This window comes from Glycine max, chromosome 5, assembly GCF_000004515.6.
Source record: "Glycine max cultivar Williams 82 chromosome 5, Glycine_max_v4.0, whole genome shotgun sequence".
Lineage (NCBI taxonomy): Eukaryota > Viridiplantae > Streptophyta > Magnoliopsida > Fabales > Fabaceae > Glycine > Glycine max.
Window position 1 is genome coordinate 32,132,669 of NC_038241.2, and position 26,279 is coordinate 32,158,947.

General features: G+C 28.6%; 1 protein-coding gene and 1 non-coding gene across 2 annotated transcripts; one reads left to right on the top strand and one right to left on the bottom strand.

The window, feature by feature from the left end:
• Window positions 1–12,729: 12,729 nt before the first annotated feature.
• Window positions 12,730–20,119, top strand: LOC100787763 (protein REDUCED WALL ACETYLATION 3). The gene is made up of 17 exons (XM_003524742.5): window positions 12,730–13,085; window positions 13,164–13,221; window positions 13,839–13,930; window positions 14,823–14,960; window positions 15,051–15,107; window positions 15,189–15,261; window positions 16,025–16,183; window positions 16,744–16,893; window positions 17,012–17,267; window positions 17,792–17,907; window positions 18,007–18,093; window positions 18,224–18,312; window positions 18,475–18,537; window positions 18,669–18,725; window positions 19,037–19,133; window positions 19,255–19,413; window positions 19,605–20,119. Exons 2-17 carry the CDS (start codon window positions 13,189–13,191, stop codon window positions 19,608–19,610), a joined length of 1,632 nt encoding a protein of 543 aa, XP_003524790.1. The 5' UTR covers window positions 12,730–13,085; window positions 13,164–13,188; the 3' UTR covers window positions 19,611–20,119.
• Window positions 20,120–22,260: 2,141 nt separating this feature from the next.
• On the bottom strand, window positions 22,261–22,332 carry TRNAK-UUU (transfer RNA lysine (anticodon UUU)). Its single transcript has one exon. It is a non-coding gene; the product is annotated as a tRNA-Lys (tRNA).
• Window positions 22,333–26,279: the final 3,947 nt, after the last annotated feature.

Below are 26,279 nucleotides of genomic sequence, written 5' to 3' on the forward strand. Positions count from 1 at the left end.
AATTGAAATATGATTCTGCATACAAAATTCAATACAGAATGTGATTTCATTTTCAGATTTTGTTTGTACCATTGCACTACACCGGAAACATGATTTCTTGAGAAGGCATTTTTGTAAGAAAAAAAAAAAGTTTAACCACTTGATGGGGGCCAATAGCAATGCTATTGGGTCAATGGCAACTCCCCTGTTGCATATGGTTGAAGCCTTGAAGGTATAAGGTAGGCCTGGGCTCTATGAACTCATGCTTTAATTTGGGTTGCTTAGGACAGGTCCTAGAGATCGGTTCGAAAGGTGAGATTAAGTTTTGGACTGTACAAGCTCCCAAATGTTATTTGTTTAACATTTATTTTAATCCACATATAGTAGGGGGAACTTTTATATTTTATTAATGTTTCTAATAAAAATTTAAAAGCTAAACATGAAAGATTTTGTATTTTAAAAATTAAATAAATGTAAATGATCAGAAGTTTTTTTTTTAATTTACTAATTATTTGTTTAGTTTATTTTAAATATAAAAAGTCATGCGAATAGTATTAAATAAGAAAAAATTAAAATTTTGTATTATTAATAAGTTTATTGATTAGATTAATATGTTTTAAAAAAAACATGATTAGATAAACATAAATTTAAATTTATGTATTAACTTAATATATTTTTTATAATTTAAAATTAAATTAAAATATAAAATCCATGTGGAGATATGAATAGTGATTAGTGAGGAAAAACTTTTCTACTCTCGATGTGTTATAAGCAGAAATCACCCTCCATTGAGAGGGAGAGTAAGTGAGAGTCTTATACTCAAAATTGTATATTCTAATTTATGTATGTATAACGATTATATATTTTTAAAATAAGTTTGACAATTTACAAATGATAATTTTATTTTTTGAAATAATTTAATAGGTATATATTGTCAGTATTTATTTATTTTTACATGGAGATAAAAAAAAAACCAAAACAAGAAAGAAAAGAAACTAAAGTCTTAAAACTTTATTCCATAAACATGATGTACCAAATGCCATGAAAGAACCTGAAAGATGCCCGACTTCAATCTAAAAAATCTTTATCCCACAAACATATACTCCCTCTCATCAGAATTATAAGCAACAAAAATTCATTATTTTTTGTCTTAAATATAAATAAATTTTAATTATTTATCTCTTATTTGATTTAATGAAACTCTTATTCTTTCTAAAATTGCTTTGAAGTTTTGGTTTTATTATTTTTGTGGCGATGGCATTGTTCACGCCCAAGGATGACGTGGAGCTGCAAATCATGCGATTTCACAAGGAAACAAGATTAATTTGGATAAATTTCTTAAAAAGTATTTATAGAAAAATAACAAAATTATATTAAAGTTTTGTTTTGCTTTGTTGTCATTGACCTCATGGATAAGCTTAACTTATTTTTACGCATCAGCTAAGTTATCCCAAATTGCATGGGATAACAAAGCAATTTTCATATAATATTATTTCACCTATTATATTGGTTATAGGAAGAAAAAAAAAATCGTATGCTTTCATGTGAATGTTATTATATTCCAAAACTTGACCATCCGTGGTTCAAATTAATCTCAACTGGACTACCTTGTACGTGACATGTTACCCCATGAGTAAATAAAACAAAGAAAAAAGGTCTATAGTCTCTACGCCTATTCCTATTGCCATCGTATCTTTTATAATTTATGTATATGTTTATATTTCAAATAACTACTTTTCATGTAATTAAATTATATTGTTAATTAAAAATCAATTATTATTTGAATATTTTATAAATACAAGTATTTGAATAATAATTACAATTTTAAAAAACTTACATAAATTGTTAATAATTTTAAGAGTCATTGCATAAATAAAGTATAATTTTCTATAATTTAGTTAAAATTTTACTTTTATTTATTTTCATACTTTGTGAAAAAAGATTAAAAGATATTGTTCACGAAATTATATGTAATTTAGTTGATACAATAATTCTGTCATTCGAAGATAATTTATATTATATTTTATTATTATTTAATTGGTTAATTGGTGCATATTAAACATTCATTTTTACTAGTTTATTGTGCTTTTATCTTATGTTATTATCGTCAATGGTGGATTCAAGACTCAGGGTCAATAGGGATAAATTATTGTTTTAAAAAATTAATAATATTTGTTATCATTCATATGAAAATAAAATATAAAATAGTGCAAAATATATTTTGTTCCTATAAAATTTTCAAATTTCAATTTTAGTCTCTCTTGTTTGTTTTTCCATCCCTAGATTTTGGACTGGATCTAAACTTTTTTTTGACCCTCTAGAGCATTATCTAAACTATTTTGAGGGATAAAAGTGATGTATTTCAAAATTAGGAGATGAAAAATGAATAAATTTTTTTTAGAGAGAGAAATTAAACTTTAAAATTTTTGGAAAAATCAAAAACATTATTTATCCTCTGAAAGAGAATGAAATGTTAATAATGATCTAACAAGCAAATAGTACTGCATGCAATCTTAATTATATATTTGTTAATTGCTTTGTATGAATTTAAAATTAATTGTATATCTTTGACCCAAGTCCAAAAAATACAATAATTAATTTTTCAACTATATGAATACTTAGATATGATAAAAGCACAATAAATTAGTAAGAATGAATATTTGATGTGCATCAGATATCAAATTAAACATTAATAGAATATAATATAAATGAGAAAAATGATTATACGGATAAAAAGTTTTTTACCATCGTTCCATCATAATTTATCATGTATATTAAGTTTGTTGACTTTAAAGATAGTTACTCTAAAAATCACATTAACGTGGTGAATTATGATTAGATGACAATGTAAATATTTTACATTGTCAGCCTATAACCATTAAACTTCATATAAATTATCTTCGAATGACAAAATTACTGTATCAACAAAATTAGAAAAAAAATTTATACAGTGACAACATAAAAAGCTTTACACAAATATCCAATCATATCATGTATGATAAGTGTATTAACTTTTATGATAATTACTTTTAAATTTATATTAGTGATTGGACGAAAGTCTAAAGTATTTTTTTGTATTGTCGATATATAAACATAAATCTTCATTAAAATTACATATAATCTCCTGAAAAATATCTTTTAATGTTTTTTACAAAGTATGAAAATTAGAGAAAAAACAATTTTAACTAAATTATAGAAATTTATATTTTATTTATGCAACGACTCTTCTTAAAATTATTAACAAATTATGTAATTTTTAAAATTATAATTATTATTCAAATATTTTGTATTTAAATAATAATTAATTTTAATTAATAATATAATTTAATTAAATGATACATAGTTATTTTAAACATAAACATATATGTAAATTATAAAAGACACGGTACAGTGGCAACAAAAATAGGCATAGAGACTAGAAATCTTTTTTGCCAACAGCAATCTGAACCAGTGGGATCCTCAATTGTTCATTGACTGTACAAGGAAGATCTCCTACGTTGAGACCTCCTAATCTTTTCTCATACTTGCGTATCAGATATATCTAATGGCCCAAAATAGTTTCGCATGGTGCAACACCTATTACACTTTCCCATGCTAAAAGGCATCCTTCAAACCAGCAATCTCACTTTCTGAAACGTAGTAAATGGAGAAGTTACTCTCTATATCATTGACTTTGAGTTAAACAACAATTCCCTTTAAATGAAACTGCTTTCCAAATATGCACCAAGAGTGTGTTTACGTGCAAGGTGGTTTTGATGCATGTTCTATTTTAGTTTTTAAGTGAAGAAGGGAAAAAATCTAAATTTATTTTGTTTTGTACTTCAAATATTTCACTTCTTTTGTTTTTTCACGATTTGAAAAACAAAGATATGAGGCTACATTTCAATTTTAGTTGCTGAAGTTATTGCCATTTGCTCTGTAGTAGTTAGTTGGTCCAAATCCTTCTCAATAATTAGCTGAGCAAATAAGCATTTCAGAGTCAGTGAGAGAGAAATAGAATTAACTAATTAAGGATGGTGTATCATGTATATATGCACTATCCAGTCTTGGTAACGTGTATGAATCGTCTATTGAATATACACAGCAAAAGTTTTGGTGCTACATCACTCTCAACATTATTTTCACAGCAATCACATCGCAACCTTTCATACTCAGATTAATGAAATTTATAAACCAATTTAATTTAAAAATAAAAATGTATGAAGGAGATAAAATAGGATTTATCTATTATTTCGTAGCAAAACAAAAAAAAAGACTACTAATTAAGTTTTTTGTGTATAACACATTCGTGTGTATTTTAGAATTAAATAAACTTTATAAATAAAAATTAATTCAAGAGAATAAAATATGTTTTCATTATTGATAAAGAATTCAATTTTAGTAAATGAGAATAAACTAAAAAGGCGTGACATTTACAAATTAAAGAAAAAATCATGAAAACAATTTATTTAAATCAAAATACATTATATTTATTGATAGTGTTAAAATTATTTTTTTAATTCAAATGATAATATTACTCTTTAAATAATTAAATGATAAACTTACTTTACTCTCTAAAATATTACAAAAATAACAGTAAACTAATATAGTTTTTAAGAAAAATTACTATACTAATAATATAAGAATCTAAAATCTAAAATAATAGAAAAATAGTGTTATTAAAAATAAACATAAAAATAACTTATTAACATAATAATAAAATGATATTATAAAAATAAATTTATATATATATATATATATATATATATACATATATATATCACGGGTCCCAAGTCTAATTTTTATAAACTCCATAACATAATGATAATCATATAAAAATAAAAAGTTATAGTAAATATTAAAACTATGCAATTATATTGAATTAGTTTCGCCGTTAAAAATGCTCGCGCAGTTAGTTAAATGATTGGATAGCTAGGTTCCTACTCCAAATGAGTTTAAGCATTTACGACTTGTCGGTTATTTAATTTGTCATTCCCATCAATCTTATTTTAATTTGTTTGGCTGGAAATTTAGAATCTTTTAGATAAATTTTATAGGAATCATAAAGTTACATATATTTTTATTGATTTTATTTGTTTATTATTTCTTATATTATATAATTTAATAAAATTATTATTTTTTTTATTATAGTAAAAAATTAAAAATTAAGTTTCAACATTTTTATAATAAAAATTTCATGAAAAATTAAAAAAAAAATAAAAAAATATTGTTTTTCAGAAATATTATTTTTAAAAAATATATACCAAACATTAAAAATTAAAATTTTTAACCTATGATTTTTGAAAAAACAAAATTTTATCTTCTACCAAACTTCACTTGCTGTATATCGAGTTTCGATCGTAATTATCTCTGCTAAACCTTCAACTCTGCCTAATGCTATACAAATCCTTGTCACAATCACCATTAATTTACAATACATCTTTAGTGTTCAAATAAAATAAGATATGCGATCATTATCAAGTACACTTTTTTTTTCTTAAATTTGATTTTAAATATTTTATTATAATTAATATATAACTTAATTTTTTATTTTTGATAAATAATCATTTATTTTTTTTTATAGTTTTTCATATAAAATTTTAAAATATCTGTTTTTTAAATACTCATGAAATAAATTGATTGACTTATTTTAAATTTCCTTTATTCAAAACCTATTACTCATACAATTAAGTTTTACTTAAAATTATAAAAATTCAATTTTTGTTTCATAGTTTTATTTATCCTTTAAATTATTTCTTCTCATATAAACCCCCCAAAAATTCGAATGGAATATCAGGATTTGTGTCAAAAAAATTATAACAATTAAGAAAATAAAAGATTAAATCTGAATAAAAAACATATTAAGAGATCAAAGTTAAACATCATTTCTATATATATATATATATATATATTATGCTTTCAATAAAATAAAATAGAAAATATGAATGATGGATGCTAAATACGAAATGAGAGTGTACAAATATTTTGAAAATGAATTTTATATGTGGCTAGAGGGATTAATTTTTAATATGCAATTAAAGCGTAGTAATAGTGCAGTTTATAATGTTAGTCAAAGACTAAAATAGTCTAAAAAATGCGAAGAGAAAAAGTGGGTATCACGAATCACCATTATAATTATTATAAATTATATTTTTTATTTTTTTAAATTGAGAATTTAAATATTTTTTAAGATAAATTGTCAAGTAGTTAAAAAACAGCATTGTATCAAAATATAAATTATTTATCATAAATTTAAAATATAATTTATCTGTTCAAAAATATTTATTTATTATGAATTTTAATTATAATATAATTTATATTTTCAAAGTATTTATTCATTGTATATTTTAGTCATACTTAGATAACATTTAAAGCACAAACTAAAATACTAATTAATAATAACAAATGGAATAAACAATATAATTAAAACCAATAAAATTCAAGACAATTGATAGATAACCGAGGCCCATCGTAACCAAAGAAATAACCTCACAAAAAAAAAAAAAGATAACCAAGGCTCATTTAAGGCGATTTTTAGTTTTTTAAATTTTTTTTTAGTATGTAAATTTTAATAAAAACATTTGATTATTTTGTGTGTGTAGTGTGTAATGACAATAATATGGTTAGAAAAGCTTAAATATGTTTTAAACAGTTCAAATTTTGAAATCTCTGAAATAGACTTTTTTTTTTTTCTCTTATTTCTCATGTTTCTAATGTCACCTCTTACTTATTTACAGAGTACATATAGATTTAAAAATGCTTATACATTTCCGTCACGCGTTTTGTAAAAACCGGCAGCCACCTACCCTCACTGCATTAAACGGATCACTTTTTGGTTTTTAGTGACGAAAGTGAAGTTTGATTCTATATAACTTGTAATTTTGATCCCATCTATTTATTTGAGGATATATTCTAGCATTGACCCAAAAGTCTCCCAGTGCACCAAAAAAATTAACAGCCGTCAAATATTAATTTAAAAATATTAACCGTCTTGATCAAACTCAAAGATGTCTTATACGGTATTTAAATTCAATGTATGAATATGCTTTTGCATGAATTGACATTTTTGCTCTTAATTCATCATGCTTTTCTCTATGCTCATGCCTTAAATTTAGGCAATTGAACCTAGAAAAACACAAACTAAAAAAAGAATGAAAATAACAAGTATGTAGCAAATATTTTTTTTTATTCTTTATTTCAACAATTTACTCTCATCACCACTATCACAACAACATTCTTTTGTTGCTTATCACACTCTTCTAAGAACAAATTGGACCACACCCTTCTAGTGAAGCTTGTTACTATCTTTTTAGATTCATTTCAAATTTTAAATTTCAACTCATTCCAAATTTCAAACTTAGAATCAATTTCAAATATTAACTCAATATTATAATCAACAAAATAAGGTAGCAATTTTCATGATAGTCATGGTTCAAAACAAAATAAAAACAACAAAAAAAACAAAGAAAATAAGAACATCAATCATTGTATGCAGTTGATGAAGATTTGGGTCATAGAGAAAAGGAAAGATCACAGTGTTGATGACCTCCTTATTGATGGCAACGAAGGCAACGACAATGGAAGTGTTAGAGTTCAAGACAATGACCTTTTCGTTGACGGTGACAAAAGCAACGACAACATAGATGTCACAGTTCAAGGGCACTGACCTGCTTCTCTTCCTTTCCTTCATATGTCTCTCCTTTCTTGTCTCATTCCTTCTAGAGTACGGTTGGGGAAGTGGAATAGTGGCGGAGGAGGTGGTTGGTGATAGAGGAGAGACCATAAATTGAATTTATAAAAAAAAAACCCTAAAAAAAGATGAAGAGCATCGTGTTGAGAATTTTCAATAAACCTTATATAATACCAAATGAGCACCAAAATACATTACGTTAGATTATCAAGAGGTTTTAAGGAATACCTGGATCCATAGAGCTTAATTAACACGCAGCGGAATCTGACAGTGGTCACGAACAATTGGTTTAATGACCTTCCTCAACCAAATCATCTTCTTCCTTATGGGGCCTTCGTTTTCTCTTGGGAGAGGAGAAACTGTTTGTTGATTTGGTATATTGGGGACCATAACCATGCCTTATGTTTTAAATTTATTAGGGTTCCCATTATCCCCTAATGGACCAAATTGGTTTCCGCTCATTAAGCCCATATCAATTATCTGTTGGCAGTCTAATAAGCTCACTTCAATAGATCACTTTATATTGAACTCATTTAAATGTAAATAACTAATATAAATGTTATAATATAATATGTAACCCATATTAATTAATTAGGAATTATAAAATTCCTAACAATCTTCCACTTGGGCTTCATATTAACCTTAGACATTTATATCACAAAATTCTTTAGACGCGCAACCGTACGTTATTTACTTTTAGACTCCTTTTATACAATCTGGTCCATCTCATACAGCAACAGGAAAACACTTCAGTTTTCATCATAATTTAGCTTGACTAAGCCACAATGATCACCACTGTTACTCATACTCGATGACATAGATCAAATATGGATAAGCGGCATGAAAATTACATACAATGTGATCTTAATCATGTCTATTTCCAACTAGTCCAAACTTTATTCTTTATAGAGATCAATCCAAAATGCAATACAAATATTGCACACAAACAAACTTATAATGAAATGATAAACTTCAACTTTATTTCTGCAGAAAATCCAAATACCAAATATGTTTGTAAACCATAAGATATAGAACATAAGTAAGACTTCCACTAAACTAAGGTATTGTCAGGAATTATACCCATATGAGCAGTGTGCTCGTAAAAAAAAAACTTTAGTGTCATACATTTAGTAAGTGGATCAGTTAGCATGGAATGAGTTCCTATATGTTCTATACAAATCTATATTTTTTGGATTCTTTATTTAACAACCAAATACCTTATGTCAACAATTTTTTATTTGGTTGAATCCTTAATAAGACTGCTAAGATATTGTTTCAATAAACACCTGATGGCTACTTAATGTTGGCGACAACAAGCAAGCCAGTTACAATAATTTAGCAATCATAAATTCTAGTATAATGTCTCATAGCAAAATATCAACTCCACCAACATGGTCAAATGTGAATCCTAATGTGAAGTGATTGCTATTAAAACATTATGAAATAATCGAAGTCAATAGATCACTTTATATTGAACTCATTTAAATGTAAATAATTAATATAAATATTATAATATAATATGTAGTCGATATTAATTAATTAGAAATTATAAAATTCCTAATACATCGCAATTAATAAGTTTTTTTCTATGATAAAGGTATTATAGATATTTCACATTTTAATTATACTTTCTCTTATTCAAATACTAAATTGTGATCTACCAGTGGGCAATCTTTTCGATTTGTCCACCCTAAAATTCTCTTGATAATAAAAAATTGATAACATTTAGGATATTATATATACTTTTTATGTATTTTTTATTTTTTATACACATATTATAAAAATAAAATAAAACTCTTAGTCTTTTTTTCTCTACACAAATTCAAATCTGTTGATTTGTACATTTTGCTGGGAAGGACAAATCGCTTGACTAGAAGGAATTCAATTATCTTGTTGAGTTACTGAATAGAATTAGAACGCAGTAATCTAATCGTAAAAGCATTTAAGTATTCGTTGTGTTGAACGAAGGGTGTGTTAGATAATGAAAATTAAGGGATAGTATAGAAATAGTATAGGATAAGTACAAAACAGTTTTTAATTAAAGCAAAAAGGGAAAACAAAGGACAGGTTCAAATAGGGCCAATAATGTTAATTTGCCAAAATGTGTCGAATCATCAATCTTATCTGAGAGGTTTTTGGCTATATCCACAATTTCGTACAGAAACAGTAGGTAGCCAGAATTAATGGAAATCCCAAAAGAAACATAAATAAACAAACCACTCATTATTGGTGCATTGACTGCTAGTGAATAGTGATTCATGACGAGAACGAAATGTTTACGGTACGTTTTAATTTGTCCTCTTTACTTAATTACATAAGTAGTGTTTGGACAAGGAAAAAACATTTTTTTTAATTAAGAATGTTAGTAAAAAAATATTTAAAACGTTATTTGAAACATATTTTTTTATTGAGAAAATCTTCCAAAAAAAAAATAATAATATATGTACTTATTATCATCATTAAACTACAAATTGATATATCATATATGGTAAATTTTTTGTTTTTTTACCAAGCTATATTAGAAGTCACGTTTTTTTTTTGTAATTTTTAATAGATTGATGATATCATTTTTTTTAATTGTTAATACATAAAAATTAAACTCACGTGGATAGATGATCCAAGAAGATTTGAATTAAAAATTTTATTTAGTACTTTTTATTATTATATAATCCTTGAAAAGTACTATTATTTTGTTAACTAATTTCTCTTGTCTCATTCTATTATCTATTCTGCCACCACACAAAACAATCGATAATCACAACTCATACCTACCTATTTGCAAATCTTCATTGGCCAAATTACATTATATGAAAATGGCGGAACTCGCAAGATAACCAAAATTACTTTATTTCTTGTTTTGAAAATGAGAGGATAAGAAAATAGTGAGTTAACTTAAATACAATTACACGGAAATTAAACCCTGACTTAAATCCTTTCTTTTCTTTTCGTAAATTGTGTTACCAAACAAAACATGAATTTCATCTCTTCAATTCAACATATTCCGTGCATGTTTGATTTGTAAATGGAAATGTTGTGATAGATATTCTAATGTAAATCCAAAGATAAAAATCAAATGTATGTAAAAGTAATAGTCCTTATCTATTAACAAAATAACTTTTGTCTCAAACCTAATTTTACAATAAAGAACCAAAGATGCACTAAGAAAATAACAATCCTTACCGTTAAACATGTTATGTAATATCTTATGATCGTACCCGAGTAAAAAAAATTCAAAACTATGTAATTATAAGATTATGTAATTAATGATGATTTAAAAAATTAATTGATATTATTTATATACATAAAATATATTTATTTTTTGGAACCTATCACTTAAGAATTATAGAATTAAGCGTATTTAAATTAATATAATTATAAAATGAATGATTTTTTAAGAAATTTCATAAAAAAACATGAGTATGTATAAAATATGATGAAAAATCTTGTATTTATTTATAAAAATAATTAATGATCTTAAAAGTAATCAAACAATCTCAGAAATAATGGTTAAAATTTCAAAAATGACTATTTAGATAAGATTTTAACCAATAAAAAATTCTGATTAAGAAACATATTAAATAAAGTAAGCATATAAAGTGTGATAATGGGAGAGTAAAAAAAAAATAGTCAATAAAAAGTGTCACATGTTACATCGATGGCAACCCTGAATGTGTGCGTCAAAATCAGGGTTCTTTTGTTGAGTTCTCTCCATTGAGACGTCTTATTCGGCTGCATCAACGGCTAGGCTCAATGCACCATAGACAGTGACATTCATGCCTTTAATTTTAATGCATTGTCGGTATCATTATTTTTACATTGATAATTAATTAATATATATATATATATATATATATATATATTCAAAATAAATCACTTAAAATTATTTTATTGAACTGTCAATTTATTATAATTAAATTCTTTTATTATTAATAAAAATCATGTAAAATTATTAAATAATAAGTGAAACTTATGAAATAAATGGTACAATAAATGTATCCAAGAAAATTTACATAATAATAAATAATAAATGTATATTATTAAAAAATATAGAGTATATTCACAATATTTTTTTCCTATTACTTGTTTGGATAAGCTTTGATTGAATGCAAAACAAAGAGTCTAATAATAATAACAAAAAAATAAAAGACAAACCGTGTAACTTCTCGAAACACTTTTTCGGTTGGGAAAAGCCGATATAGAAGGGAATCATTAATAATATACCAAAGCTTTTTTTGGTGTATTATATTAGTTTTAGTATATTATCTTGCTTTGGTATAATATTTTTTTATAATATGTTTATATAGAGGAATAGGTTTGTAACTTTTATTAATTAATTTGATATTAGTTTACAGTTATATATATACAAATGAACAGCCCTAATATGTAGTGAATCAAGTTACCAATCTCTTAATAATTCTCAACAAATCAGAATTGGAAATAACAAATTTACACGGCTAAATAATTAAAGGAATTGAAAACTAATTATTATTATTAATAGTTTATGCTTTGGTATAACAATATACGAAAGCTTAAAGACTTACTTAAATATCAGATTATAAACTTATTACTTATTTTTAATGTTATTGTCACATTATTTTAATTATATATATCATTATAATTAAATAAAAATATATTTTTAATATACTTTTAAAATCAAAGGATTTAAGGAAGGTATGATATATTTTTATACAAAGATAACAACTTTTCTCCTTTTTTGTTTAGTATACTGTATTTGGTAATAATTGTTATTTTAATGTTATTCTAATTCAGATACTTTACGATAAAATATATGTTTAAATTAAAAATTAATTTTAAAATAATATGATTTATATTTAAATATTTCATTATAAAATCAAATTAAAAATAAATTTTAAATCTAACATATAAATTACTCAAAGTAATTTTTATCTAGAATTATTTTTTAATATAAAATTAAACATATAAAAATGAATTCTGAATTATTTTTATAATTAAACACCAGTAATGAGTAATGAGAAGGTAATAAAACATTTCTATTTTGATTGGGAAATTATATGCAGAAATGTGTTAGTTAAGTTTGCATTTTATTTGAAGCAAGAGAAAGAAAAGCAAGTGGCAACAAACATTAATGTAAGACACACACACACAAGACCATTGTCATTGATTCTAATTCTAATTTCTTCTTCAATCTGTCTCATTTCACAGAGAAAATAAAATAAAATAAAATCAAAGGCTTTGATTCTTCTATTCTTCTAACTTGTTAAGTTCCAAATCTACAACCACTGGAGAGAGAGACATCCCCTCCGACATTTTCTCTATTCTTCAAGCAAACTCTTCGTCTCAGATCTCTCTTTCTCTCTCTCTAGGGTTTCCGTTTCTCTCTCTGCTATTTATGATCACTCTCTGACGCGCTTCTGTCACCAAATCAAGTGCTTCCGTCTCTTCCCCTTCTTCTCTGGTACGCTTCCGCTATTTCGAATCTTCGATTCCAATGCGCGTCGCTCTTCGCTGATTTCAGATCGATTTTTTTGTGCAGATTGGAAGGATTCGTGTGGTCGGAGATGGTGGTTTCGGGGCCAATCACGCCGGGGCAGGTGCGTCATTACTACTGTGATTCTTCGATTCGGTGGCTGAAAATTCGAAAATGCGTGTTTGTACTGAACGGAATTGGTTTCAGTTCGTGTGTGGTAGTTCTGAGTTGTGATTTTGGTGATCTGCTTGCATGTTGTGTTGTTTGCAATTTGAATCTGATTCTTAGCAAGTAGTGAGATTGTTCAGTCTGGATTTGGATGGTGTGTGGAAGCAAAGGGAATTCGTTTTTTGAGTTGGATTGAGAGCAATTGTGTGAGTTGAGTTGCTGAATCTGTTGTTTTTCTGATCTGAAGCGGTGTATATGTTTGGGGGAGAACCGTTTTTCAGTTAAACTTGAATGACTGTAAGATTTGTAAAAGTATGTTACGTGCAAGGAAACTGCTATGCTGTCACTCAAATTTGAGCATGTTGATGTGGGGAGTAAGAAAATAAATATATAGTTTCCGTTTGTTTCAATGGTGTTTGTTGAAGAGTGGTTTTGTTGTTAATGACTCAATTTTGTTTGATTATTCTGGGATGTGCTTGTTTTTCCTGCTTTTGATTATTGTCGTGAATTAAAATATTTATGCTAATTTTTGGGAGGTCAGTTTTCTGATGGAGCTTTGTTTTATGTCTTCAGGTGTCTTTCTTGCTGGGGGTTATTCCAGTTTTTGTTTCATGGATATATTCAGAGTACTTAGAGTACAAGAAACTCTCATCTCCTCCCAAAGTGTAAGTTTCTTTCACTGTCACTATAAAGCAAATTATATTGACTTTAACTGCTTGGGTTCTATCAAGTGTTAAAGTTTATTGGTGGAATGTATATATCGAGAATTAGGTTTCCTCTCTTCTATTTGACCATTTCTTCCTGTGATTGGATAGACATAGTTGAAGAGGGTAGTTGTGATGAAGAAGATAAGTAGATAACTATGATATTATAGAAATCTTGTGATGACACTTGATTATATTATAATAATGATGTAATCTGCATTGATAAAGAGAAAATATTTAAAATAAGTATTATTTAAGGTATTTGGGGATCAATAGTGGTTCAGAAATCAGGTAGCAACATTTAATCATCAAATTTACAGCGTGCAATCTTTAAAATAAGTGATATTTGTGAAGACATGATAGTACACAAATCAGTGAACGGATACTTCATACTTATATATTTAATAAAATAATTAGATGCTGCCTCTAAACTCTAAAGCTTTGAACTGTTTGGACTTTGGACCCCCCAGTGCCCAGTGTTTGTGGTACATGCATGGACACTTAATGTCTCATGTGGATTTGATTCAACTACTTGTGTCATGCAAACAAAACTACTATTGAGAATTTGGTATTGGAAAATTGCATTTTGAACACAAACACCTACTAATATGGATGGTATCTTTCCATCTTTGATTTTGATCTATTTCAAGTTTTTATTTAGACAACTAAATTGGATTTATGTTATCACTCTCTTCGTTGATCAAAGATGTACTTTTTTTTTTAATCATGCTACTTTCAAAACTGAATTTCCTACTCTAAAGTTTAGTGTTTTTTTTTTTAATTATGGAAAACATAAATTTATTTATTTGCAAATATTTTCAGACACTTTATAAATTTTCTTTGTTGGCTGCAGTCATTCAGATGCTAGTCTTGAAGAGTTGGGGAAGGATGCAATTAAGGAAGATGATCGGGCCATTTTGCTGGAATCAGGGCTTACAAGATCAGCATCAGCAAAATTCCATCCACCATCTGTCAAATTGAATTTGATTCGGTCATTTTCTACAATAAAAATTTGATGGGGTTCTTTCTGTTTTCTACCTTTATCTTTAAAGATCCTTATCTTTTTACTTGTCATTTGTAGGTTTTTGACCATGGATGATTCTTTCTTGTTAGAAAATCGAGCAACTTTGAGAGCAATGTATGTCATCATTTTGTGAATGACCAAATATAATCTGTTCCACTCTCTGAATTCTGAAGATGTATTTACTATTTTTTTCAGGGCCGAATTTGGCCTGATTCTGTTTTATTTCTACATATGTGATCGAACCAACATACTTGGAGATTCCACCAAGGTACTTATATACCAATTATCGTGTCTCCACTTGTTTTTGTTTGAGCTATAACTTGAAATATTGTTTTGAAGTGACCTGCATAAAGGAACCTTCTTTTCTAAGACATCCACAGTTTTCTATGCTTCTCTATAATTATTTGCTTTTTAGTTTTCACATATTTTCTTTGTATTAATGTTTCTATTTTTCTTTTTGATATTTATATGTAAATCATATCCATTTTGAGATATGTGACTAGGAATGCCTTCAAACTAACTATGCAAGTAATTAAAAAGCATGCTATCTTGTAAAATGTTTCACCTTCAGTATAATTTTCAACTTGGTAGTTTTTACACTTATCATATTTCACAATTTATGATTTCGTATCTCAATACACTTTTCTGTGGCAATTTCTTTGCCCTATCATTGCTTTTCACCAGGTTTGGTGAGATTTATTCTGTGATAGAGGCTTGACTTGGGAAGACATATCTTGTAACATGTTTTACTTGTAGTGTTTTATACTTAGCTTAATTCACATTTCGTAACTTCATAGCCCAATGCACTTTTATGCAACAATTTTTTGTTCAATCAATGCTATCTGCTTTGGCTAGACATGTACTGTGACACGCTTGATTTGGGAATACTTGTTTCGTCGATTTCTAAAGATGTGTTCAACTCTGAACTAGTGTTCTATATATTTAAATCATTATATATTTATATGATTTCAAAATATTGCCATTTGTAATAATTTTTTGTACTTGCTTGACCGTTATTTTTTTTTTCGCAGAGTTATAGTCGGGATCTTTTCATCTTCCTCTACCTTCTTCTGATTATAGTTTCAGCTTTGAGTTCTTTGAAGAAACATAATGACTCATCAACATTTTCTGGAAAAAACATACTTTACCTTAATCGGCATCAAACAGAAGAGTGGAAAGGATGGATGCAGGTGAGCTCTCCTTTTTGGATGATGTAAAAAACTTGTAAACAAAGATGCTATACTTTCTTCTTGCCTCTAAAAAAATTATTGTTTTAAACTATTTACTTGACCCTTTCTTTTCGTTGATATTTTATTTTGGAATAGATATTGTTATACCTGCTGCAACTTGACTACTTTTTTGAAAAATTGTAACAACAACAAAAGTCTTATCTCACTAGGTGAGATTGGCTACATGAATTTGAAGATCTTTTTGGAATAAAACCAAATTGACTTTCCGCAATCCTTGTATCTTCCATTAATCTATGCTTAATCACCTTTTCACATAATTTCATAGTGTGACTTTCAAAGCAATGCCAAAAAGAAACTGTGGAAATTGAAGCTTTCTGATGATTGTGATGGAAATTAAGGCTTCTAGTTATTGAAATGAATTTAAGTTGGTGTATCTCTATATTTCTTTCAAGAGGCCATAATTCATTAGAAACTTAGAAACTACATTTTTTCAGTTTTAATTTTGTCTGTTATTTCTAAGTAATGGTTCATCTGTTCAAGCTTTTGTTCCATTTGTTCAGGTCCTCTTTTTAATGTATCATTATTTTGCTGCAACGGAGATATACAATGCAATACGTGTTTTCATTGCTGCATATGTTTGGATGACTGGATTTGGAAACTTCTCCTATTATTATGTTAGAAAAGATTTTAGCCTTCCACGTTTTGCTCAGGTAATAGAGTCCTTGACCTTAAATACCATTTTTGCTTTACTTTGTGTCCACTGTCTATCCTTTTCCTGTTACTCTTTTTGCATAAACAATATACCTAACTCGTTAAAATTCCTTGCAGATGATGTGGCGGCTTAATTTTTTTGTGGCCTTCTGTTGTATTGTGCTTAACAATGACTATATGCTCTACTATATATGCCCAATGCACACGCTTTTCACTTTGATGGTGTATGGAGCATTGGGTATATATAACAAGTATAATGAAATTCCCTCTGTAATGGCTGCAAAGATTTTGGCATGCTTTCTTGTGGTGATCTTGGTTTGGGAAATCCCTGGATTCTTTGACATATTTTGGAGCCCATTTGCTTTATTTTTGGGTGAGTGATATATTTAACTTGTACTTATCTGTTATTAGTTTAACTTTTAGTTATGTTCATTTTGATGTGACTCTTCTTACCAAGTACTCGCATTTGCTGTGGCCCCTCAAAATTGTGGGCTTTGAATTGAAAGGTTTTATTGTCCTTAAAATGGTGGAACCCCCCCCTCCTCTCATTAAACAGTAATTACAGCCAGCATGATAAAATAATTCTTATAGCTCATCCCTACAAACAAAACTAGCTTGTATGGTGAGGGCTGCCTAAGCTTTATAAATTAAGCAGTATTTATAGTCGACGTGGGATTTTATATTTTTCCTATAATTATATTGTCAAAATGACAGTAATATATATTTATGTTGTAGATACTCTATTTATCAAAAGAATCTATAGTCATGTTCTCTCTCTCTTCCCCCCCTAAATGGATGCTTTTGTATGTAGTCTGTTTGCAATTTTCTAGTTGATTTGCTAATATAAGCTTACATGCTGTTTAGTGCAAATGCATAATTGTAATTTTTATGTGGCAGGTTATACTGATCCTGCAAAGCCTGATCTCCCTCGAATGCATGAGTGGCATTTCAGATCTGGGCTTGATCGCTACATCTGGATAATTGGAATGATTTATGCCTATTTTCATCCAAATGTAATCTCGAATACTAGCTTTTGTAGTGGTCATTGGGTAATTTTTTTTATATAATAGTTGGTCCAGCTATTTTAAATTTGAAATATTTCACCATCTCAGGTTGAGAAATGGATGGAAAAATTGGAAGAGAGTGATACCAAGAGGAGAGTTACCATCAAAACTGGCATCGTTTCTGTTGCATTATTTGTGAGTTACATCTCTTACAATAAGATTATTCATGGTTTTCTATTCTCCTGTTATGTTATTACTTCAATATTCCTTGATGTAGACCAAAATGGGTAAACAAGAACATCTCTTTTTCATTTTTCTTTTCTAGGTTGGGTACTTGTGGTATGAATACATATACAAGCTGGACAAGGTCTCATACAACAAGCTCCACCCCTACACCTCTTGGATTCCAATTACGTGAGTGTTATCCATTTATTTTATTCCTTTTGCTGTTCTTTATGTTTTCTTTGTTTCCTTCCTTTAAGCTTGAAAGATAGCAATCCTAGACTAATATATGGAATGCATTTATATTTTTCTTTTCAGCTCCTTCTATTGATTCTTTTGCCTATTATTTTTCAGTGTATACATTTGCTTGAGAAATTTCAGTCAGCGGCTTCGGAATTTCTCTTTAACCCTCTTTGCGTATGTGTTCTTTACCCTAATTATTGAAATTCTATGTTGATTGGTTTTGGATTATTTTGTTTTTTATTTGGTGACTGCTATCTTTTTTTCTTTTTTTTTTCTTTTCTGAATTTTCCCCATTTTTGTATCAGGTGGCTTGGCAAGATTACTTTGGAGACATACATTTCCCAGTTTCATATTTGGTTAAGGTGTGTATGCGTCGTGAGCCCTCCCCGTGTTATATGTCTGAAATACATTAAGAGGACTCCATGATGCATTTGTACAGTAGTGGCTGTAGTCAGTTATTGTTTGAGAGACAGGAATTGACATGTATAGATGAACTTTTCAGTATGGATTTTGTTCCTTTTGATTGCTAACTTGTTTTGTGCCTTTGTGCTTTCTTTAAATCTTAGTATATTGGATCAAGAACAAACATTGGAAAAGATTATAATGGAACGAAACTCGTAAACGAACTTCAACTCAGTAAGAGTGTACTTGATAATTTCCTCTTTGCATACAGGTCTAACATGCCAAACGGACAGCCCAAGTGGCTTCTTTCTCTTATCCCGGAGTATCCTATGCTCAACTTCATGCTAACAACTGCTATATACGTCTTTGTAAGGATCTTTCTTCTTTCCTTTGTTTATTTTTCTTATTTTATTAATATTCAAGTCTCATGAAAGGCATCATAGTAAGTTGCACTTTTTGCTTGCACTGCTATCTTGACATGGTTTGCAGGTATCTCATCGACTTTTTGAATTAACAAATACACTTAAGACAGTGTTCATACCTACAAAAGACAATCGGAGGCTGCTGCATAATTTTATTACTGGTGTTACCCTTTGCATTTCTCTGTATTGCATTGCACTTATTCTGCTTCTGATTCCTCATTCAACGGTAAGCCTATGTAAAGGGATATTTCTTTGATAATGTCTGGGTGCTCAGGTGCCTGTTACATGTTGCTAAAACTTTACTAATGAAATTTTCTAATGTTTTGTTTAAAGCAAGAGGGTGGTTTGGGGGGATCAAAGATGCCTTATCATTTTCTTAAATTTTATAATAATCGAAAATTTCTTTGATACTGATAGGTTTGAAATTCAAGATACCAAAGAGAGATTACAGAGACAGTACCCTTTGAATTTGCTGTGCTGAAAGGAGACTAGGAGATTTGGATTAAAATAAGGGTACATGGAAATGTGGGATCTCTTTTGGAGCAGTGTTTCTATAGTTGTGGGAAATAGTATCCTCGATGGCGGCATCAAATATAAACGTTGAGTGTTGGTTTGCATCGGAGGTTGGCAGATGAAAAGGGGGATTAACCCCGAAGGAATTTGAACCAATTTTCTATAAATTCATTTTGCTCACACTTAAAAGGAGGAAAAGGTAGGATCGTCATACAAATCCGTCGTCTTGGCTTCGAAGAAATTCAAGATTCATTTCATTACCTCTGTTCTTGTTCAATTTTCGTTGTATTTTTTGACTTTTTCTTCTGTGAAGGATAAGGAAATATATGTATATTCATTTTTACAATCTTACCAGAAACGCCTTGTCATACCCTTGTAACACTAGTTTTGTTTAATGGCTATAAGTGCAAGTAGTGTTACTTTTTCCTTTTTATTTTTATTTTGGGAGGGGTTGAATAAATCACCAGTCTAGTCCTCCAAGTATTACTTTCTCTTATAAAGTAATATTGATTGATAATACTATGCAAGTAAATTCCTTTTTTTTTAACAGGATATAAGTAATTTCCCAAGTATTGAATATTCATTAGCTTAATTTCCAAGTTGGTTTATTTTATTAATGTTCAGGGACAGAATTAAAGGGTTTTCAATATTTAAGGAAGCACTATTTATATACTTCATGAATGATGTTCAAACTATCAATTAAGGACCATTTAAGAAGAGACATACTTCGTAATTGAAATTGAGGTTTATTTATTTTAAATAAATCACCAATTAAGGGGTTCAACCTTTTGCTCATTAAACTGATGTGGTGTTGGTTCTCAGTCTCTCACCACTGAGCTATCTAGGCAAGGGCTATTATATTAATAGTTACCATTTGTGGAGAATGCTGGGCACTTTGGCAAACTGTAGAAGCCGAAGCCCCCCCAAAAGTAAAGAGATAATGTTCTATTGTTTTAATGAAACCAGAACATCCACACTGAAATGTTCATACTCTGGAGTCTGGACCATCATACCAGTGTTAATTCATTCGAATTTGAATGACACGAGCTGTTTCTTTGCACTGTAAACTATTTGAAGCTTCTATCTTTGTGGCAAATCTTTAGGGAATAATTTATCAAATTACTCTATGAAATCTTAAATTTAGTCCTTAGAATCATTAAATATTGGTCATTTTAGTTATTCTTTCTATAATTTTAAATTTTAAGTACTAAATAAATTATCATTTAGTAACATCAGGTAGCTTCAAGAATTAAAACAACATTTTTGTAATATTAGAATGTAAATAGTATTTATACAGATTAATTTGTATTTTTTTTTTACAATAATAGCACCTTTTGTTAAGACGAAAGGGTATCATTAATTTGTATATTATTAGATGTTTATGTAGATAACAAAAAAACAAACAAGATGTTTAAGTAGCAACCTTAAAAATAATTTTATTTTTAGCCTAATTTAAGATTTTACATTAATTAGTCATTCGGGACCCATAATTTTTGTCATTAATGGAAAAGTTCGTACATTAAATTATTAAAAAACTGAAAATTTGTTTCCTATCTTGGGTCCCCCTCACAAATCCGTCCCTGTTCGTACATTAATATTCTTCACAACTCACAGATGACAAGCACGAACCTCTTTTTTTGGACAAAAGAATCACAAATCTTGTGAGGCAATAAACGAATCATGTGCACTTGCCTAGTTTAATTCGGAAATATAGCCTATGTTTCAAAGCGTGAAATAACAAGGAAGTTGGATGAAAAGAAATAAAAAAAAAAAGAGAAAATAAATAAATTTTCTAAGTTATTTCAATTGAGGGAAAAAAAAAAGAAATACGATAAAATTTTCGTTGTTTATTTGATTGAGTTCAAAATAAAAATATTTAAATATATAGATATTTTTATCCTTATATAAAAACACAATAAATAAAGCAAATACTCAATCACAATTCGAAACTTGTCTCATTGCTAACAATACAATAATCTTCAGGGACTAGGCCTTCCATTTATTTGAAAGAAAAAAAAAATCAAAACTTTTTAAACATTTAAAATAAAAAAATTAGTTAAATGCTTTATTGTTCATGTTCCTCCTGCTACAAGTTGTAGTTTTACACAACAAAGCACGTTAGCAGCACAATTTTACATTTACATACATAAATATATGTAATCACTCAATTGTGTTTTGCACAAGCTCTCCCTCAGTCTTCCTTTCTGTGACAAGGGTGAGTTTCAAGAAGCGCAACTTTGCCTGATATGTTTAATATTCAGCTACAATACAAACTAAAAGATACAACATTTTATGTTATGAAACTAGAAAGTAGAAACCACGAAGTGCAGAAGGTTAATGTGTGTGTGCGTATGAATGTGTCTTGTTTCCCACAATCATGATCTCATTCTTTAGTTCTTATATTCACCTCAACTATTTATGTATTAACCATTGATATAATTATAGGCTTAGAAATTCTTCTTTGTATACGAAACATATGCACATCTAAGAGCTTTTGCAATATAACAAGGTGTCATCTAAACATTTCCTTTGAACAAAGTTCAAAAAGTCAAATAGCATTCGCCGTCTGTGGGGATCGAACCCACGACCACGTGGTTAAAAGCCACGCGCTCTACCACTGAGCTAAGACGGCTTGATTGTTTTTATTTATTGTATGACTTTATTTATAATTTTTATGTGTTACACTTAGTCACAAATACATATATAATTAAATTATACTATCCCAAGTTCCAATACCGTTAGAAACTTTTCAACTCATTAATCTAGTTGAGGTAATGTGTCACTGATTCAACTAGTAGGTCAATAATTTGTTCAATTTAATCTGATATATATTAAAAAAATTTAAATTATATATATATTTATTCTATATAACTAACATTATTTGATTAAGAAAAGTTTATTTATATTCCAAAATCTAAAATAATAATTGAAGTATTAAAGTTGATAACATAAGTCTACAAATAATAATTCAATAACACCATTATATGAGTCTCAGTTTTTTTAGCGTTTTGGAGCATTTTTTTTGTTTTTTTGTCTTACATGAAACCAGTTTTAAAAACTCGCTTAGGTCGTGGGGTTTACTCCAAACCGGCTGGGTCACTTCAGGCTATATACATGACCAATTCAATAATCAAACCGGTCCGATTATGCCACTGGATTTTGGTTGGACGAGTCCAACTGACCAAATCAGACCAAATTTTTAAACTATGCACAAACGTTTAAGGTGTTTAGTAAAAGTTTTTTAACTAATTAGTAAGCGTAAAAGTATAAATTTAATTAGTTGACTGTAATTTAGAATTTGATAGCTATATATATACTTTCCATTTTAATTTATTATAAATAATTTATCATATTAAAAAATACAATCTTTTTAATTTTATTTTTTAAAATATTTTTATTAAAATGAGTGAGATCATATATTTTTTGAAAGGAAGGAGTGAGATCATATCAACTAGCTTATATTATAATTTTGATATTTTTATATTTATAAAAAATTATATATTTGATGGGAGTGAAAGTGAAGGCGAGAGAAAATCTTTAGGATTATTGAACATAAAAAAGGGAAAGGAAAAATTCTAATAAAACAAGCAGGATAAAAATTGAAAAAAAAACTGTAAATTATATAAAGCAAAGTTTTAGAAAACACTACAAAGTAGGAAAATAGAGTGCATGTAGAAAAACCAATAACCTAACTTATAACTTATTTAACTAACTTTTTTTTAATGCCTTATTTAACTAACTTAAAATTTTATTTAACCAAAATAAAAATGTTAATAAAATTTTAAACAATTTTTTAAATGCTACATGTTAAATCAAAATATATTTATGTCTTAAGACTAATTAAGACCCTTATTTATTTTGATAAGATGTAAACAAATACAAAAGTTAAAAGTTACTTCTTATGTCCTATTAGAACATGTTTTTGTGAAATTTGCATGCATTTGATGTTTCAGATAATAGGAAGATAGAATCATGATCTCATACGATATTAAAGATATCACTTAAGACTTTATTTAGTACTATGTGTTTGAGATATATTTTGTAGAGACATTTTCTTAGAATATGTTGAATTCTATGAAGAATAAATGAAGTCAAGTTCTCAAATTCTTCAATCGGCATCAAAAGAAGAGCTTTGTTACACAGACATGCTCTGATGTAAAAGAAAGTGGTTTCCTATTGTAGTTTTCAACATGTCAGTCTCAACATGAAGAAGTACGTGCATTTAATGTCCAGCAATCATTTTCTTCGAACACAGGCTTAAGAGAGGAAATATATCCATTTAGAGATAACAAATACTTGAGTGAAGAAGGCCTATATGTAAAAAAATTCTTAAGGGATTTTCTAGACTATCAATGATAGGAAACAACAGGATCTTGAAACCTATGGTTCTCACAAACAATCAATAAACAACAATAGATAATGATGTGTACCTTTCTCCATAGGAAGACTTGTACCTTTCTCTTTGGAACTTCTCTCCGGTGCACTTTGATTTTCTTGAAAGAGGAGAGAAATAAGATTTCACTTCCTTAGGCCTTTCTTTTCTACCTCTCTCCGTTCGTGATGGCTATGGGTGAGAGAGTACACTTTCTGGTCAGGAAGGGAACCTTATTTCACGTTAGTGGGTATTAAACCCCTTTTATAACCACTACTCCCATCAAGTAGCAGTTAGTTCTAGAAACTTCTCTTATTAAGCCCAATTACAATTTAGCCCTTAATCGTTAATTATTTACTTATTAGTCCCTACATAAGTCACATGCCTCTCACGTGAGACATTAATTCTTACATTCTCCCACTTGGCTCATGTGACATTAATAAACATTATGGACTAAATAAATAAATAGATTAACTAACATAATGCGCATTAAAATTGACTAAATTGTTCTATACATTGGGTACATCATAATTTCATGATTAAGAATAGGAACCAATTCGAGTCATGGCGATTGTACATCATCTAATCGACATAGTCCCTTCCATGCACTACAAATTAGTCTTCTCCTTAATATGACCATTAGTTAGGAGTACATAATTGGTCCAACATAATGTCTTCATTCAAGACAAAACCTGTTAACATTACTCTAACACAAACATGCATGCAAACATAGAGAACAGGTAATCATAAACATATCATAATTGAGCTCAAAGTGTCAGCAAAATTACATAAGGTAAATTACACTTAATGATCATCAATAACAATAATGCTCATACTTTCAACATGTTCTATAATGTCTTGGGCAATAATCCCTTATTCAAAGGGTCAACTATCATAAGGTTTGTGCTAATATGTTCTATTGACACTCTTTGTTTCTGAACTTCTTCCTTCACGACAAAGTACCTCAATTTCATATGCTTAGCACCCTTAGAGTACTTGTCGTTCTTACAAAAAATATTGTTGCGGAGTTATCACAATACATTTTCAACGGCCTAGCAATACTGTCGATAATTCCAAGCCCTGAAATAAAGTTCCGCAGCCAATTAGCCTGAATTGTAGCCTCAAAACATACTACAAATTCAGCTCTCAGATGGAACAACAACTAATGCACACAAAATTACTTTCATTTGTTTTCGTTCCATATCATTTCTAGGACATTGTGTGAGACTAACTCTGTCTCATTTCTAAATTAGAATAGACGATGTTAAACACCTTTCCATCTTGAATCTCTCTAGCACTTTATCGATATATATACTTTCTGAGATAAGCCTAACAATCCTTGTGATCTATTATGGAATATTTCTATCCTTATCACATAGCTTACCTCACCCATATATTTCACTTCAAAGTTTCTAGAGAGAAATTTCTTAGTCTCATGAAGAAGACCAAGATCGTTAGCTACAAGCAAGATATCATCAATATACAGATTTAGAAAATAACCTTACTCCCACTGACCTTCAGATACATACACCGATAAACAGTATTTTCCTTAAATCTAAAGAAAATAATGGTATCATTAAACCTCAAATATCATTGGCGGGAAGCTTGCTTTAAGACTGTATATTGATTTCTTTAGTATGTACACCATGTGTTCTTTTCCTTCAACTGAGAACCCCATTGATTGATCCATACAAACATTCTCCTCTAAATCTCCATTCAGAAAGACGATTTTCACATCTATTTGATGTAGCTCCAAGTCATAATGGGCTACTAATGTCATGATAATCCTGAAAGAATCCTTTCGTGAGACCAGTAAAATGTCTCTTTATAATCAATGTCATCTTTCTGAGTAAATTCCTTAGCAACAAGTCTAACCTTGTAACGTTCAAGGTTGCCATGAGAGTCATGTTTAGTCTTGAATACCCACTTACAACCAACTCTCTTACAACGCTTTGGTAATTCTACAAGGTACTAAACACCATTATGTTCCATGGAATTTATCTCTTCTTTCATGACATTTAACCACTTCTCAGAATTATCACAACTTATAGCTTGTGAAAACGAAACTGGGTCATTATCATTAATGCTTAAGTTTGTTTCCGTTTCATGTAGGTATACCACATAATCATTTGAAATAACTGGTCTCCTTTCTCTTTGAGACCTTCTTAATGCTACTTCTTGTGGTTCTTCCATAATGGGTTCATTAT

Excerpts from the sequence above, each read along its gene's own strand:
- LOC100787763 (XM_003524742.5), top strand. The coding sequence starts at position 13,189 with ATGGTGGTTTCGGGGCCAATCACGCCGGGGCAG. Across the intron at positions 15,108-15,188 it reads CGAGCAACTTTGAGAGCAAT|GGCCGAATTTGGCCTGATTC; the intron begins GTATGTCATCAT and ends TATTTTTTTCAG. Across the intron at positions 15,262-16,024 it reads TACTTGGAGATTCCACCAAG|AGTTATAGTCGGGATCTTTT; the intron begins GTACTTATATAC and ends TTTTTTTCGCAG.